The sequence below is a fragment of the Rattus norvegicus genome, chromosome 4 (assembly GCF_036323735.1).
Source record: "Rattus norvegicus strain BN/NHsdMcwi chromosome 4, GRCr8, whole genome shotgun sequence".
NCBI lineage: Eukaryota > Metazoa > Chordata > Mammalia > Rodentia > Muridae > Rattus > Rattus norvegicus.
In genome coordinates this window covers 177,079,853-177,093,997 of record NC_086022.1, presented here as the reverse complement: position 1 = coordinate 177,093,997, position 14,145 = coordinate 177,079,853, and the positions used below count along the sequence as shown (strand labels likewise).

The window sequence follows — 14,145 nt, the reverse complement described above, 5'->3', positions numbered from 1 at the left end:
TGTTCTAGCTAGAAAGTAGACTTTCCTTCTGTTCGTGTTGGAGTTTGCTTACTATCGTTAGAGAGTGGGGCTTCTAAGATGTTATTAAAAGCTCTGGGTGTGAAGCCCAGAACGTACAGTGAGCATGCACAATGCCTGGGTTAAATTCCTACTGTAAACAAAAATTCAGAAACCTATTAGTCTTTAAAAGTGATTAATGCAGTTCTTTGAGGTCTTGGGGACTGGGCCATCACACCAGAATGTGTTGTTAGGAAACTTATGCATTCCTCCTGTTCTGCCTCTGTCTCTGGATTCTCTTGTCTTCCACTTTTCTCCCCAGCTATGCACTGGGTTCTTCCCAACACTAGAGAGATGCCAGAAATATGTTCTTGGACCTCACAGACTTTCAAAGCCTGAGTTAAAATAGACATTTTGTTTTTCATGACAAATTACCAAGTCTCAGGTCATCTGTTATATCAAGGAAAACCCAACAAAGCCACATCCTAGGAGGGTTGAGACGTTTTTATCAAACCGGAGAAAGGGAGCCCTAGAATTAACCATCACATCTGTACTGCAGAGCATTTAAGGAATGTGAGGAGGAGGAGGGTGTTACTTGAATAGCTACTGTTACTTAGATAGCCTTTTAAAAGCTACATTACATCTTGAAACATCGGAGACCATATGGGGCAGCTATGAGAAAAGCTACTTTGTGAGCTAGATGGTAAAAGCAGCTTTGGAACAAAGAAACTATTTAAATGAGCAGTGTGTGCCAGCCTGTCCCCCATCAGTAACTCCATAAGCTGGGTATGGGAGTCTCTAGTTAAGCCACTTCAGTGTTAAGTCATGACTGGTGACAGGTGCCTGTGATGATGCCACTCACACTTAGAGCTTGAATAATTTTTGAAGGAAGCCAACAGTGCATTAACTTGAGTATAGTTTTATTATTTAATTATGAACTGAGAAGCAGACAAAACATATACACATGGCTTTGATTACTTCACACAGTTGGGTTAAAACATCAGATTACAGAAGTATTTACATAAAGATACTGTGTAGTTACAAGGTAATAGCTGTAAGCTGAGGACAGTAAGTATCACTACTTGTCACTTGTGCACTTATTGTTAATGACTCTGAACTGAGTAGGTAAGAAAAAAACCACCCATGGTGAGCATGATATAATTCCAAAATAAGTCCAAACAAGTCAGTCTCCTTGCTATAGGGATCTCACTCCCAAATTCCACCATTGTGTGCATGTTCATGTGAATGTGTGTGTGTGTGTGTGTGTGTGTGTGTGTGTGTGTGTGTGCATGCATACGTGTGTGCATGGAAAAGTACATATGGCATGCACATGTGTCATAGGAATGCCTTAATGTAAAGTCATGATGGAGTACCTTTCAGCTATAGAAAACGGGCTACCTCTGAACCCGAACAACTGGTTTGTCCCTTTTTGTGCCATATGCTCCAGCAAACTCTTCCAATACCATCTGCTTATATGCCGGTATCTTAAGGTCCAAGTTTCTATGTGGAATTCAGTTAGATCTCTTAGGAAGACAAAGAGGCTCCCGGTCTTGGGTCTTCACAGACCTTCCAAGGGTTTGAGCATCACTGAGGGTCCCCATCTGAGCAGTGACAGAGATGTGTTTTTGTGGGAGCTTTATAAGGGCATCTTCTCCTCGCCCCCCTCCTTAATTGACCTCTCCAAGATGAGTTACAAAGAGACATACTATCCACTCCCTTCCTGATGTACCCTCTCTCTTCCAGGGGATAGGAAAAGGAGGAACAACGAGATTTACTGCTGAGTGGCACCAAAGGCAAGAGAGAAATGGGATCAGAAAACAAACAGCCAAGATCAAGATAGGGCCTGACTGTGGGAAAAGAAAGAACATTTCTGAGTCCTAAGCCTTGACACGTGAAAGGCCCTAGGAGATCCAAGCCTATGTAAGACATGGGTGATGCCAAGCCAACGCAGCAGAACATGGTGGTGTTCCAGCCAAGAGGTCCATGTGACTAAACCTAAGGGTGCAGCTGTCTAAGGGGGAAGGGAGGGTGCAGGGGCCCCTTTCACATGGTTCCGGTTTTCATCATGACTAGAAGCACACTTGACGACGGCCTACTGCATTTTCACCAGTAAAAGCGTCTGTCTTCCAGGAGTTTGCTTTTATCAAAATCCCCTCCTTCATCTGTAAGAAAGAAAGAAAACAATTTAAAGTGAACACACAGTCTTGGCTTTAGAGAGAAGAACAGAACTTCAGGGAATAGACTTTTACTCCTCAAGTTAAACCAATCGTGGTCAATGCTAACAACGACTGTTTTACAAATACCGGTTTGATTTGTTTGGGTTTAAAATTTGCCCCCACACACTGGCACGCGGCTGGCTATTCACATTTTTTTTATCCAGTGTGTAGGTAGCCGAGGGTGTATTTGAACTTCTGATCCTCCTGCCTCCACTCCCCAGGTCCCAAATCACAGACATTCAATCCCACGCTTCTTTATATCGCACTAGGGATTGAGCCCCAAGGCCTTGTGCTTGCTGGGCAAACACTCTACCAACTAAGGTACATTCTAGCCCCCCAATATCCAGATCTCTATGGTAAATTGAGTGTGATGTGGCAAGTATAACGTATACCTCTTTGGTATAATGAGGCTGTATGTCGTGCTCTGATTAACATGCCTCCGGTCTAAACACTTGACATCATACCCATTTACTTGCATCAAAATGGCATGCCCTGTGCCTCCTGCTGGTAGATCTCAGGCATGGGAAAGATGACATGGGAACACACTTGAAGATATTCCCTCGTCACGTGATTTCCTCTGGGTAAGCACTGAGACGAAGGCAAACACACCCGTTGGTCGGACGCGGATGCAAACATGTCAGGCCTAGAGCGTCTCATAAAGATTGGATAGTAACAAGGTCTCAGGGCCCTATATACAAAGTACAAGGGGTGAAACCTGAGGTGGGGGTACAGAGGAGGGGCCGATGCAGCATGCGTGCCCTAGATTTTAATTTCCCAAAGATTGCCTTCTAGATAATGCAACGTTCCCTCAGCTACTCACAATATCATTTGAATCCTGGCCTACCGCATTTGCTCACATCTTTGGAAAAATAATAAATAATGTGGTTCTTTCCTGGAGGGAAAGAAAATGCGGGCACATGGATGGATATACAGACGCATACACGACCACAGGTAGCTGAGAAACAGAAAAGCATCCCAGTACAAACTCCACTGGAACCTAAGTTTATGGGAAAAGAGACATTTAGATGATACCTAGAGATTCTGCAGTGAAAAAATATTAGAGATAATGATTGACACATGATGCGGGAACCCAAAACTCCTCCATTTATTTTGGTTAATAAAACGTTGCTTCTTTAGCTCATCTCCAGACGCAAGCTACTCAGAGCATGTCAGTCATTAGAGCCAGCGAGATGGCCTAGCAGGGAAGGGCGCCTGCTCTCAAGCCCAACGACAGACTGATTTCGGGTCCTGGAACCATCATGGTGGAAGGAGAGAAGGGACTCAAAAGTTATCCCCAGACAACCTCACTCGGTGTGGCATGGGTTTACACTGAGGTCGTGAAGTTCCAAAGACCCAGCTGATCCATGCCAAGATGCCTCAAGTCTACCCGTTCTAGCTGCAGGGATGGAACAGCTGTTTGAGGATTATATCTACTCCTGGCTTAAAGAGGCTGGACAGAAGGTGAAAACAACCCAGGATTGCAGACAAAGCGGCCTCTGTCTATTAGGGTGAACCGTGCCTCCTGCTGTGTGCCACAGGGAAGGGGGGCGCATCAGAACTTTCTTTTGGCTTAATTCTGAACGGTGAGCAGTTGGATTTTGATTATTCCATATTTTTTGGCTCTTAATTATAAAACAACGAAACCGACTGGAGCTCTTTTAGTTTTAAAAGTTCTATTTAGTGGAGGCAGGAGGATAACATGTTCAGGGCCAGCCTTTGCTACATAGCCAACCAGGGGATACATATCCATTATATTCAAAACAAACAAACAAAGGTTACTAACTGTGGGCTATGGTTCATGAAATTCATATACAACATCTCATCAAGGTAGTGTTTTGTATTCTTGGGACTCAATGTACTAGGAAGTACACCGGCCTTTACTGAACAAGCATTTCTGTGGGTTTGGAGAGGGAGGCATCAGTATGCAAAGGTCCTAAGTCCAGAAGACAGAGAAGCCACCACCCCGGCACCTTTTTGTGGTTTTTCCAAGGAAGCCAGAAACAGGGCTGCAGCCTCTGGGAGAGTCAGCAGTTGAAGATTTGGGTTTCGTCTTTCTGGAGAAACAGAAACGTGCTCACCCTTAATATTCATATAAACAAAGAAGTATTTATATATTCCTGCCAATTAGCTCTGTAAATAAATTAGCATTCAAGTATTTGTGTCAGGTAAGTATTCCTGTACATGAATCTTACTCTGCTGTGGGAGACTAGAAAAACTCTGTGAAACAGAGTACACTGTGTACTGATATAAAAAAAAAAGTTAATTAAATATTTACCTTGCATTTCATTTACTGCATTCACGTGCACTCTATTTCAAATTTAAGTTGACAGATGACACAGCCCTGATCTAGCACAGACCATGAGTTTTAATCAGAAGTAGCAGAAAGAGAAGAAACATATTCTACCCTAAAAAATAAGACCATTCACACTGCAAACCCAGAAACGGAACCGGAAGCTCGCAAAGGATCTGCTATGGGGATGCTGAGCTGTGGTGAATATCTCTCCAAGTAAGTATAGCTTTTATTCTTGGAAATCTGTATACAAAATTCTACCAAGATTACTTTTCCTTCTTTTTAAACGGCAATGACATGAAATTCATCAAGGAAAAAAAATGTTCCTGGACCTATTTCTTAATTTAATTTTGTTTTTGAGAATTTCATACGTGATGAGTACTGATTGCATGGTTTCCGCCCTCTCTGTCCCCCAACTCTTACTGTGTATCCTCTGTAATTCATATCTCTCTCTCTCTCTCTCTCTCTCTCTCTCTCTCTCTCTCTCTTGTACTCTCTCTCTCCCTCCCTCCCTCCCTCTCTCTCTCCCTCCCTCTCTCCCTCTCTCTCTCCCTCTCCCTCTCTCTGTCTCTTGCTCTCTCCCCCTCCCCTTCTTCCCCCTCTCTCCCTTTCTCCCGTCCCTCTCTCTCTTCCCTCTCCCTCCTTCACCCTCCCTCCTTCCCCCTCCCTACCTCCCCCTCCCTCCTGTACAGCTGATGAGCTGGATAGCTTATCCAGAAGTTGTCCCCTGAAGAAAAGCGATCCTCTCCCCAGTCATTCATCCCTGGCCCTATTTTTAATAGCTTTTACTTTATTGAGTTTGTTTTAAAACCTTTGGTAGCTGTTTCTACTAAGTTAGGAGGGAGATACACTTGAAACGTCTTTATTCTTTAATAGTAATTGGTATTTAGGAGTAAGGCTCTTTCCAGAAATACCCAGGCTTCCTGAACCAACATAGTCTCTCTGCCCTACGTCTGCACAGCAGACCCTGCCAGTCTGGGGACCCAGGCTCACCAACTGCCTGCTAGGGGATAGGGCAGGTGGAACCCCACCGCAGGTGCAGCGCTCACTGACCCGCAGTGCTCACTGACCTGGAGGCGGCCGGTCTGCAAGCTCCTTCCTGCGACTCTGGTCTGAGATGAAGCGGTGGCCCTCTGCGGGGGAGACGCGGACTGAGGCGGATAGCTAGACCCCAGGACCGGGGAGACCACAGGTTCCCGCCAGCCAGGCCACCCGGTGGGACTTGCCTGTGTCTCTCCCTTTCCTTCCCCGCCCCCACCCTTCCTCCCTCCCTTCCTAACTTTTGTCAAGATCATTAGAGGCTTCTCCAGTCCCAGACACCTTGTTAGCGCACAAAAACAGTAGTTCCCTAAATTCAACCCACCAGCTTTCCCCTTCAATCTCTCCCTCTCTTTTTCCTCTTCCTTCCTTCTTATTGCCCACTACTCCCCTTTCCTTTCTCCTTTCTTGGATCCTTCTCCCACTCTTTCTTCTTCCCTCTTTCTACCCTCTTTCCTAGACAGGATCTTAGTTTGACCTGGAACCTACTATGTAGACCAAACTAGCCTTCCACTCACAGCAGTTCTCCTGCCTCAACTTCGAGGGTGCCAGGTTACCCCAAACACCTCTCCAATGGAGGTTTCCCGGCCATCAGAACCCATCTTTGTCCCACCTGCCCTCGCCTACCATCTCTGTATTGTCTGAGATCCTAACTTTTTACTGCAGCTAGCTGTGACACTGTCTCCCCAGGCTCTTGGCTCTGGGGCTTCGAGGAGTCCCCGGAAGTCTCCCATCAACCTCGGTGAAGACAATAAAGAGTTTGGAACTCACGTGCGCCCTTCAGATAGAGCATGGCTTGGGGAGTCCAGTTCCTCTTCTCAGAGAGTCTCTGTAGGGCAGGGAGGAGAGAAGAGTAGTTATCACAGGGCAGCCGGTGGGGGAAAAAAAAACAAAAACAAAAGCAGAGGCTGAACCCCGGGTTTGCATTCTCTACATGCAGATTACCTGCGGAGCACCGCTGGAGTTTTCCAGAACAGACAGCACCAGGAGAAGGGCCAAGGCTGCCACGGCCAGGATGCTCGGCCCCTATAAGACACAACCAAACACAGGTTCATCCAAGTGTTGCTGCTTTTTTTTTTTTAATTTTATTTTTTGCTTTCTTTTCAGACAGGACAGCAGGCCCCTTACTTCACTATATGATCCCACCTTCTAGTTAATCCACAAATAATGACTTTAAAAACTAGAAAGATATGACTTTCATAACTTCACCCAAATAAAGAATTGGGAAATGAGTTCTTCTATTCAGGAAAATCAGACAACTGCACCATTTAAAGGCACTATTCTTCAAATGTCCAGTCACTACAGTGTTCAATACATATAACCCAGATAGAAAAATGGACGATTTGTAGAACAGCTGGAAAGATGTCAGGTGCACATCTGCTGCTTACCTTCATGTTCCCACCCTGTCCAGAGCCGCGAAATCTGTCGCCCTACCTTCCACTCTTCTGATCCTGTTACAACCCCGGGCTTTAAAAACGCCTTGTGTTTGAGTCTGCACATGGGGAAGAAGACCACGGGTTAGCTTGTCAATCTTCAGGACTGAGCTGATCTGATGACTCCTCCGGGGAGGTCTAATTGACAGAAATAGGACAATGATTGATGAGCGGATATCATTTGTTCAGGAACTGACCACAGCAGCCAGGAGACATTTCTGACTGTATCAACGCCGTCACCTTCGCTTTTCCTGTTAGCTGCCCAGCGCATTTTACCATCGTGAATGAAACAAACCATGGGTGAAGATGAATCACCCCTGTGAGCACGAAAAGGTTAGGGTGCCTCAGAGGAACTTGACAGCATTCATTCATTCATTCATTCATTCATCCATTCATTCATTCATTCAAGTGTCCATCTAGTCAGTGATTTAACAAATATGTGTTGAATGTCTACCTCTTACCCCTTGGTCTCAGCTACTCTTCTCGTTAGGGGAACTCTCTCTAAAGTGCTGGCACCATGCTTAGTAAAGTAAAGGCAGCCAAGATGACATGACAGGGCAGTGCTGGGTTATCTTAGGGGGAGTAAAAGTCAAGGAAATGAAGATTCCAGGGAATTTGGAGTTAGTATTCCAGTTACCCATTACAGAGAGAGAGAGAGAGAGAGAGAGAGACAGAGACAGAGACAGAGACAGAGAGAGAGGGAGACAGAGAGAGACAGACAGAGACAGACAGAGAGAGAGACAGAGACATAGAGAGACAGAGACAGAGAGAGAGACAGAGACATAGAGAGAGACAGAGACAGAGAGAGAGACAGAGACAGAGAGAGACAGAGACAGAAAGAGAGAGGGAGACAGAGAGAGACAGAGACAGAGAGAGAGAGAGGGAGACAGAGAGAGACAGACAGAGAGAGAGACAGAGAGAGAGAGACAGAGAGAGAGACAGAGACAGAGAGAGACAGAGACAGAGACAGACAGAGAGAGACAAAGACAGAAAGAGAGAGGGAGACAGAGAGAGACAGAGACAGAGAGAGAGAGGGAGACAGACAGAGACAGACAGAGAGAGACAGAGAGAGAGACAGAGAGAGAGACAGAGAGAGACAGAGACAGAGACAGAGAGAGACAGACAGAGAGAGACAGAGACATAGAGAGAAACAGAGAGAGAGGAGAGCGAGAGCAAAGAGCTTGGTTTATTTGAAGCAGAGGAAGGCAACTGTGCAGTGGGGGGCATAAGAAGGAAGGGTACTTGGACCTGATTAGTACATATGAAAATGGCCCCAAGCAAAGGACTCTGACTGAAGGCTAGAACGGAGAGATAGAAATGACTTTGGGGGCTGGAGAGATGGCTCAGCCGTTAAAGGCTAGGCTCACAACCAAAATATAAGAAATGACTTTGGATGTGGACTATACAGGACCAGCAGATAAAGCAGCCATGAAAGCTAAGGATGTTGCTTAGAGTTTGGCTCCAGCATGGGTAAAGGAAACACCTTAGAGGAACCACGGAGACTTCCTAAGAAAGCAAATTATGAACACACAGAAATAAAAATGTGTATCAGACAAGCAAGTAGAAACATAAGCCAGGTGACTGGCAATGCCTGATTTAGGAGCCCAGCAAAGAGGCCATTCGATAAGCCTCTCCCTTTCTAAACAACGGAGTGATCCACCGTACAAACTGAAAGAATTCTAAGAGCTTGAAGGTGGGAGAGAGATTGGACATGAATGATGCTACCGCAGGAGGACTGGGCAGATCTGTGGAAGCAAGCACTCAGGAGCAGCACAGGTAAAAGTCCAGGCAAAGAGGTGAGGGCAGAGCCATCAGAAACAAACAAGTCAGTGACACTGAGAGCCCACGGGGCGGGTGACATGGCCCAGCAGGTAAAAGGTGCTTGCTACTGAACCTATCTAATAATGTGAATTTTATACCTGGGACTCACATGGTGGAAGGGGAAAACTTACTCCTGAAAATAGTCTTCCGACTTCACACATGGTGTTGTGTGTGTGCGCGCGTGCGCATGTGTACAACACGAGTGTGTACATCTGGATTTATACATGGTGCTGCACTCATGTACACGTGCGTGCTTGTGTGCCCATGCAAGATGTGAGGCAACAGCTAATGGATTTGGAAGTATGCTGCTGTCTGAAGGCAGAGGCAAAATTTGAGTGGGTTAAATTTCAAATCAAATATGAGAGAATCAAAACAAGCACCCACAGCCTGCAAAAAAGTCATTTTAAGGAGAAGAAGTAATGAATCTGGGTAGTCTGAGGTGTGATTTGTGGAATTTCGATGTTACTGGCTGGAGGTGTTTTCTTCTTTTGTGCAGAAGACAAATGTCTCCCTACCTTGTCGATTGCCGCACCTCCTGAGCTTCCTCAGCATGTGTTGTGTTTGATGAAGTATTCAGTTAGGGCACACAGAGCACCTGGTACAGCATGGCAGTAGACAGAACTAGTTTCTAGAGCAATGCTGGAAATGTTAGTGGATCAGTGCTGGGGTGTGATGACCTCCCCCGTGTGTCTTTTTGTTTAGATCAGTTAGGTTTGCCAAGGATCCAGTTCCCTGAAGGAGGCAGCAAAAGGGAATGTGGCATTGGCAAAGGCAATCAGGGCCAAAAGCTGTTTACTTTGGCAATTTCGCCCTTTCTTTAACTCTTTGCTATTCTGGAGCCAAAAGTCACTGACTTCTGGTAATTTAACTCTTGATGACAGCAGGAGATTAAGAAAAAAAAAAAAAAGCTTAGTTAATTGGGCTCATTTCTCTCTAGCTCAAGGGCCCCTCCCTCACCTGACAAGAGGCTCAGAGTTTGTTAACTCTTTGAGAGGCAGAGAGTAAAAAGAAAAGGAAGGAAGGAAGTCAGTCACACCTCCCCATGCCCTTACACATACACATACACACACACACACACACACACACACACATACACATACACATACACATACACATACACATACACATACACATACACATACACATACACATACACATACACATACTCTGGTTGGCCCTGACCCACCTGTTTTATCCATTTTACAATTGCACATGCATATATCTATATCTACACACACACACACACACACACACACACACACACACACACCTACATACATATATATAGGCAGATGTATATACACATGTACATATATACATTTCATGGATGGAGCAGAGCCCAAAAAGTCAGACTTTATTTTTTTTCTCTCAGCATTTTTATACCTCCTTAGACAAAAGTTCTTTATAAATTACCTCATAGATAAAATGTTACACAAAAGGGGAGTTACAGAAGAATGTTGATGGTAAGTTCAAAGCAGTGCTTCATCCTATAAGCTCATTATAAGTTCAAAGCAACAATTTCACATGGCCTTGCTTTATCATAGAGCACACCTATGGCTTTATCCTTGTGCCTGACCTAGAATGAATGTTTTTCCTTGATCACAAATCTGTCCCAAGCCTATTTCTCTTCTGTGTAATTTATGAAAGCTCATTGTATTCCTTTCTATTCAGTCTTTATCTACTCTTATATGAGGAGTGGGCACATTTTATTCTTGATTCTAAGTTTATTACATATTTCTGGCAAAACAACTAAAACCATCTTCTTAAATTTTCTTCCTAAAAATATTTGAATCAAATCAAGGATTCAATAAAGTCGTTAATTCATCTAAATAGCATTAGTTCATGAAAGTTCATCTTCATCTTGATCTTAAGGAAATTTGCCCAGTATGAGCCCATTTTGTATATCTAAATCTCTGTCTGTATATTGCATGTATGTATGAATGTATGTATATAGTTTGTATGTATACAGTATGCATATATGTATATGTGTGTTTTGCCTGCATATATGAATTTGGGGGTTTTTAAAGGGTAAATGTTATTTGGTAATTCTGGGAAATGAGACTGAGATTCAGATGCTAGATGTTCAGTTTGATCATCGTTTAAGGATAGGACAACTGAGGTTTGGGGAGGGTCATAGTTAATTTTCCTGCTGCTGGGTGTCTTAGTTAGGGTTTTATTGCTGTAAACAGACACCATGATCAATGCAAGTTTTATAAAGGACAACATTTAATTGGGGCTGGCTTACAGGTTTAGAGGATTATTATCAAGGTGGGAACATGGCAACATCGCAGCATCCAGGCAGGCATGGTGCAGGAGTAGCTGAGATCTACATCTTCACCCGAAGCAAGCCAAGAACAGACTGATCATCCCCAGGCAGCTAGGAGGAAGATCTCCAAGCCCACCCAGACAGTGACACAAACAAGGCCACACCTTCTAATCGTGCCACTCCCTGGGCCAAGCATATGCAAACCATCACATTGCATATGCAAACCATCACACTGGGATACCCCAGAAAGCAATTAAAAAGAGAAAGTGTTTATTTTGACTTACAGTTTCAAACCTGAGCCCATCCTTGTGGGGATGTCAAGGTAGCAGGAGCTGAAAGCAGCGGTTACACTGTATCCACAGAGAAGCAGAGAGCAATGAATGTTTCTGCTTAGCTCACTTTTTCCTTTACACACAGTCCTGGGATCTTAGCACAAGGAATAGTGCCACCCACAGGGGATAGGGCTTCCCTACTCAATTAACCTAGTCAAGATAGTTACCCGAGCCTGGCCCCAATGGATAAATCTACATCACAGCTCCTGCGTCTATGCCAGGGAACATTTGTGAAGAGGGATAAGAAAGACTGTGAGAGCCAGAATAGCAAAGAGTCTGCTGGGAAAGTCTTCCCAGTAATGGGACAATAGTAACACCAATGGACCTGCTCACAGACAAGGGGAAGATTTACAAGGTCCCACCTCTAGACAGAACTATAGGTAACCAGTGACTGCAAGGAGAAGACGTGGACTCTCCCAGGGATGAGCCTCTTTATTGGTTGTCTAATTCTGAGTGGTCAGTCTGGAAACCATTTACATGAAACAAGAAAAATAGATTCAGTGGTGTGTGTGTGTGTGTGTGTGTGTGTGTGTGTGTGTGTGTGTGTAAATACGCACACATATGTATATAACAAATATAATATAAAAAGGCTAACAATTTGAGAGTTGAAGACATGAGAGGCAACTTGGAAGGGTTGGAAAGGAAGGGGTGGGGCAAGGGACATAATTCTATTTCAATTGAAAATGGCTATGGTCTTTTTTTTTTTTTAATACAGGAATAACAGAAAGGTAACCTCCCACACAGGTGTGCCCAAAGGATCCTCTAGATTCCTCAAGTTGACAGTTGATCATCCATCACAGCTAGTGAATGACAATAGAGAATCATTCATAGGATTCATAGGAATTCATCTTTAGAGATTTGCAGACTTTTCCCTGTAGCCAGCAAAGCAGCCAGAGCTGTTGATGCCATGGCTTGCTCCCACTGTTTCAGGAGACTGATTAAAACCAAGCACATGGGGCTGAGAGCTGGCCTCATGGGTAAAGCCCTGCTTCAAGCCTGCAGGCTGGAGTTTGAGGCCCAGGTCCCATAGAGTGACCTCCACATGTGTGTTGTGGAACCTGCTCTCACAGGCATACTCTCAGACACATGCACACACACACACACACACACACACACAAACACACACGTGCACACATGCACATACACACCTGCATACACACATACATGGATACACACATGCACACACATATACATGCACACACATATACATGCACACACACATGCACGCACACACATGTGACAAAATAACAAAAGATAAAAAAAAACTATAGAAGTTTTAGGAAGAGGAACAGGAAAATGAATCACCAAGAGAAACTTTTGATCTTTGGGAGGAATAAGAATGACGCTCTGTTAGTTATCTGGTGAATCCATAAGTGGGTGTTTTACGTCAAAACTGCCATTTTCCACTTTGCGGAAGAGATGAAGGGAAGGGCGATGACATGTTATCAATATCTCTGTCACCCCAGGCAGCATGCCAGATGCTGCTCTGAAAGGCCTGGAGGAGGGCACTGCCCCCAGGAAGAGGCTTCTGTTAAATCACCAGGCATTAATGACAGGTGCGATTCTGAACCATGAGAGGGAGCCCAGTTGTTTGGTTGAAAATATGATAGGTCAAAGCGTATTGAATTTTCTTCTGCTGACAGTATGAACAAACACGTTGTCAATCAGATAGGCTCCTATGCCTTTCTTTAAGGTGTGTTCATTAGTGACCATTTAGCCTTCATCACTAAGATAACTAGGATTTTGAAACTTGGTTCTAGGATGCTGTCTTAGTTAGGGTTGTGCTGCTGTGAACAGACACCATGACCAAGGCAAATCTTAAACGTACATTTAATTGGGGCTGGCTTACAGGATCAGAGGTTCAGTCCATTATCATTAAGGCAGGAACATGGCAGCATCCAGGCAGGCATGGTTCAGGAGGAGCTGAGAGTTCTACATCTTCATCTGAAGGCTGCTAGCAGAATACTCGTTTCCAGGCAGCTAGGACGATGGTCTGAAAACACACACCCACTGTGACACACCTACTCCAATGGGACCACACCTCCTAATAGTGCTACTCCCTGGGCCAAGCATATACAAACTGTCAGAGATGCCCAGATTCCACTGTGTAAAGTGACATCCCCTTAAATTGTATATATTTGAGTTGGTCGGATGCTCAGTCAAGGTGCGGTTGTTTCTGAACTAGTGCTTACAATATCACTGAACTTGAGGCTCTTCCCAGTCATGTACGTGAGAAGGGCACTTAGGCGTTTCCAGGAAACTGCCTAAATTCTGAGATTTTCCGATGCATGCCAGCTAATGACTCTCTGGAGCCGGAAGAATAAGAACTAAGGCTGAGCAGAGCATTACCAGGCCACGTTGTACTCAGGGCTGCATATTTCCTGCACTACCTGTGTTGAAACGTACAACTCCTGTCATCCTACCCAGAGATTAGCTGGGGATCACTGGGCCCTGTAGTACCCTTTCCAGTGCACATGGAGAATGTCTTTCTCTGCTTTTTACAATTATCTTTTCAGTTGGGTGTTGCCAGTCGAGTTTGCTAGGGTTGCCACAGCTGGGCTTTTGCATTAAAAATCCAGTCACAGGATCACAACAAGAAGGCTCGAGGCTTTGACTGCTCTCATTATAAGCAGTTTCACATGCCAGAGATTGAAGCACACTGATATTTTCAGATATATTCATTTAGGGAGCAAATTTCCTTGATTACTTTCCCTTTAGAAGAATCTTTATATTATCAACTCTAATTACTATA

At 44.5% G+C, this 14,145-nt stretch overlaps 1 protein-coding gene across 1 annotated transcript; it reads right to left on the bottom strand.

Annotated features, from left to right (window-relative positions):
- Positions 1 to 906: 906 nt before the first annotated feature.
- On the bottom strand, positions 907 to 6,945 carry Spx (spexin hormone). Its single transcript, NM_001083933.3, has 6 exons — positions 6,930 to 6,945; positions 6,487 to 6,567; positions 6,313 to 6,370; positions 5,574 to 5,636; positions 4,184 to 4,267; positions 907 to 2,159 (listed from the first exon to the last, which is right to left on the bottom strand). The coding sequence occupies exons 1-6, from the start codon at positions 6,933 to 6,935 to the stop codon at positions 2,101 to 2,103; spliced, it is 351 nt and encodes a 116-aa protein (NP_001077402.2). The 5' UTR covers positions 6,936 to 6,945; the 3' UTR covers positions 907 to 2,100.
- Between the last annotated feature and the right edge of the window lie 7,200 nt (positions 6,946 to 14,145).

Bases quoted from the DNA above. Each gene is read 5' to 3' on its own strand.
- Spx (NM_001083933.3), bottom strand. The intron at 6,371-6,486 runs GTAATCTGCATG...CCTGCCCTACAG, and splicing joins ACTCCAGCGGTGCTCCGCAG to AGACTCTCTGAGAAGAGGAA. The intron at 5,637-6,312 runs GTGAGTTCCAAA...TCTCCCCCGCAG, and splicing joins GCTCTATCTGAAGGGCGCAC to AGGGCCACCGCTTCATCTCA.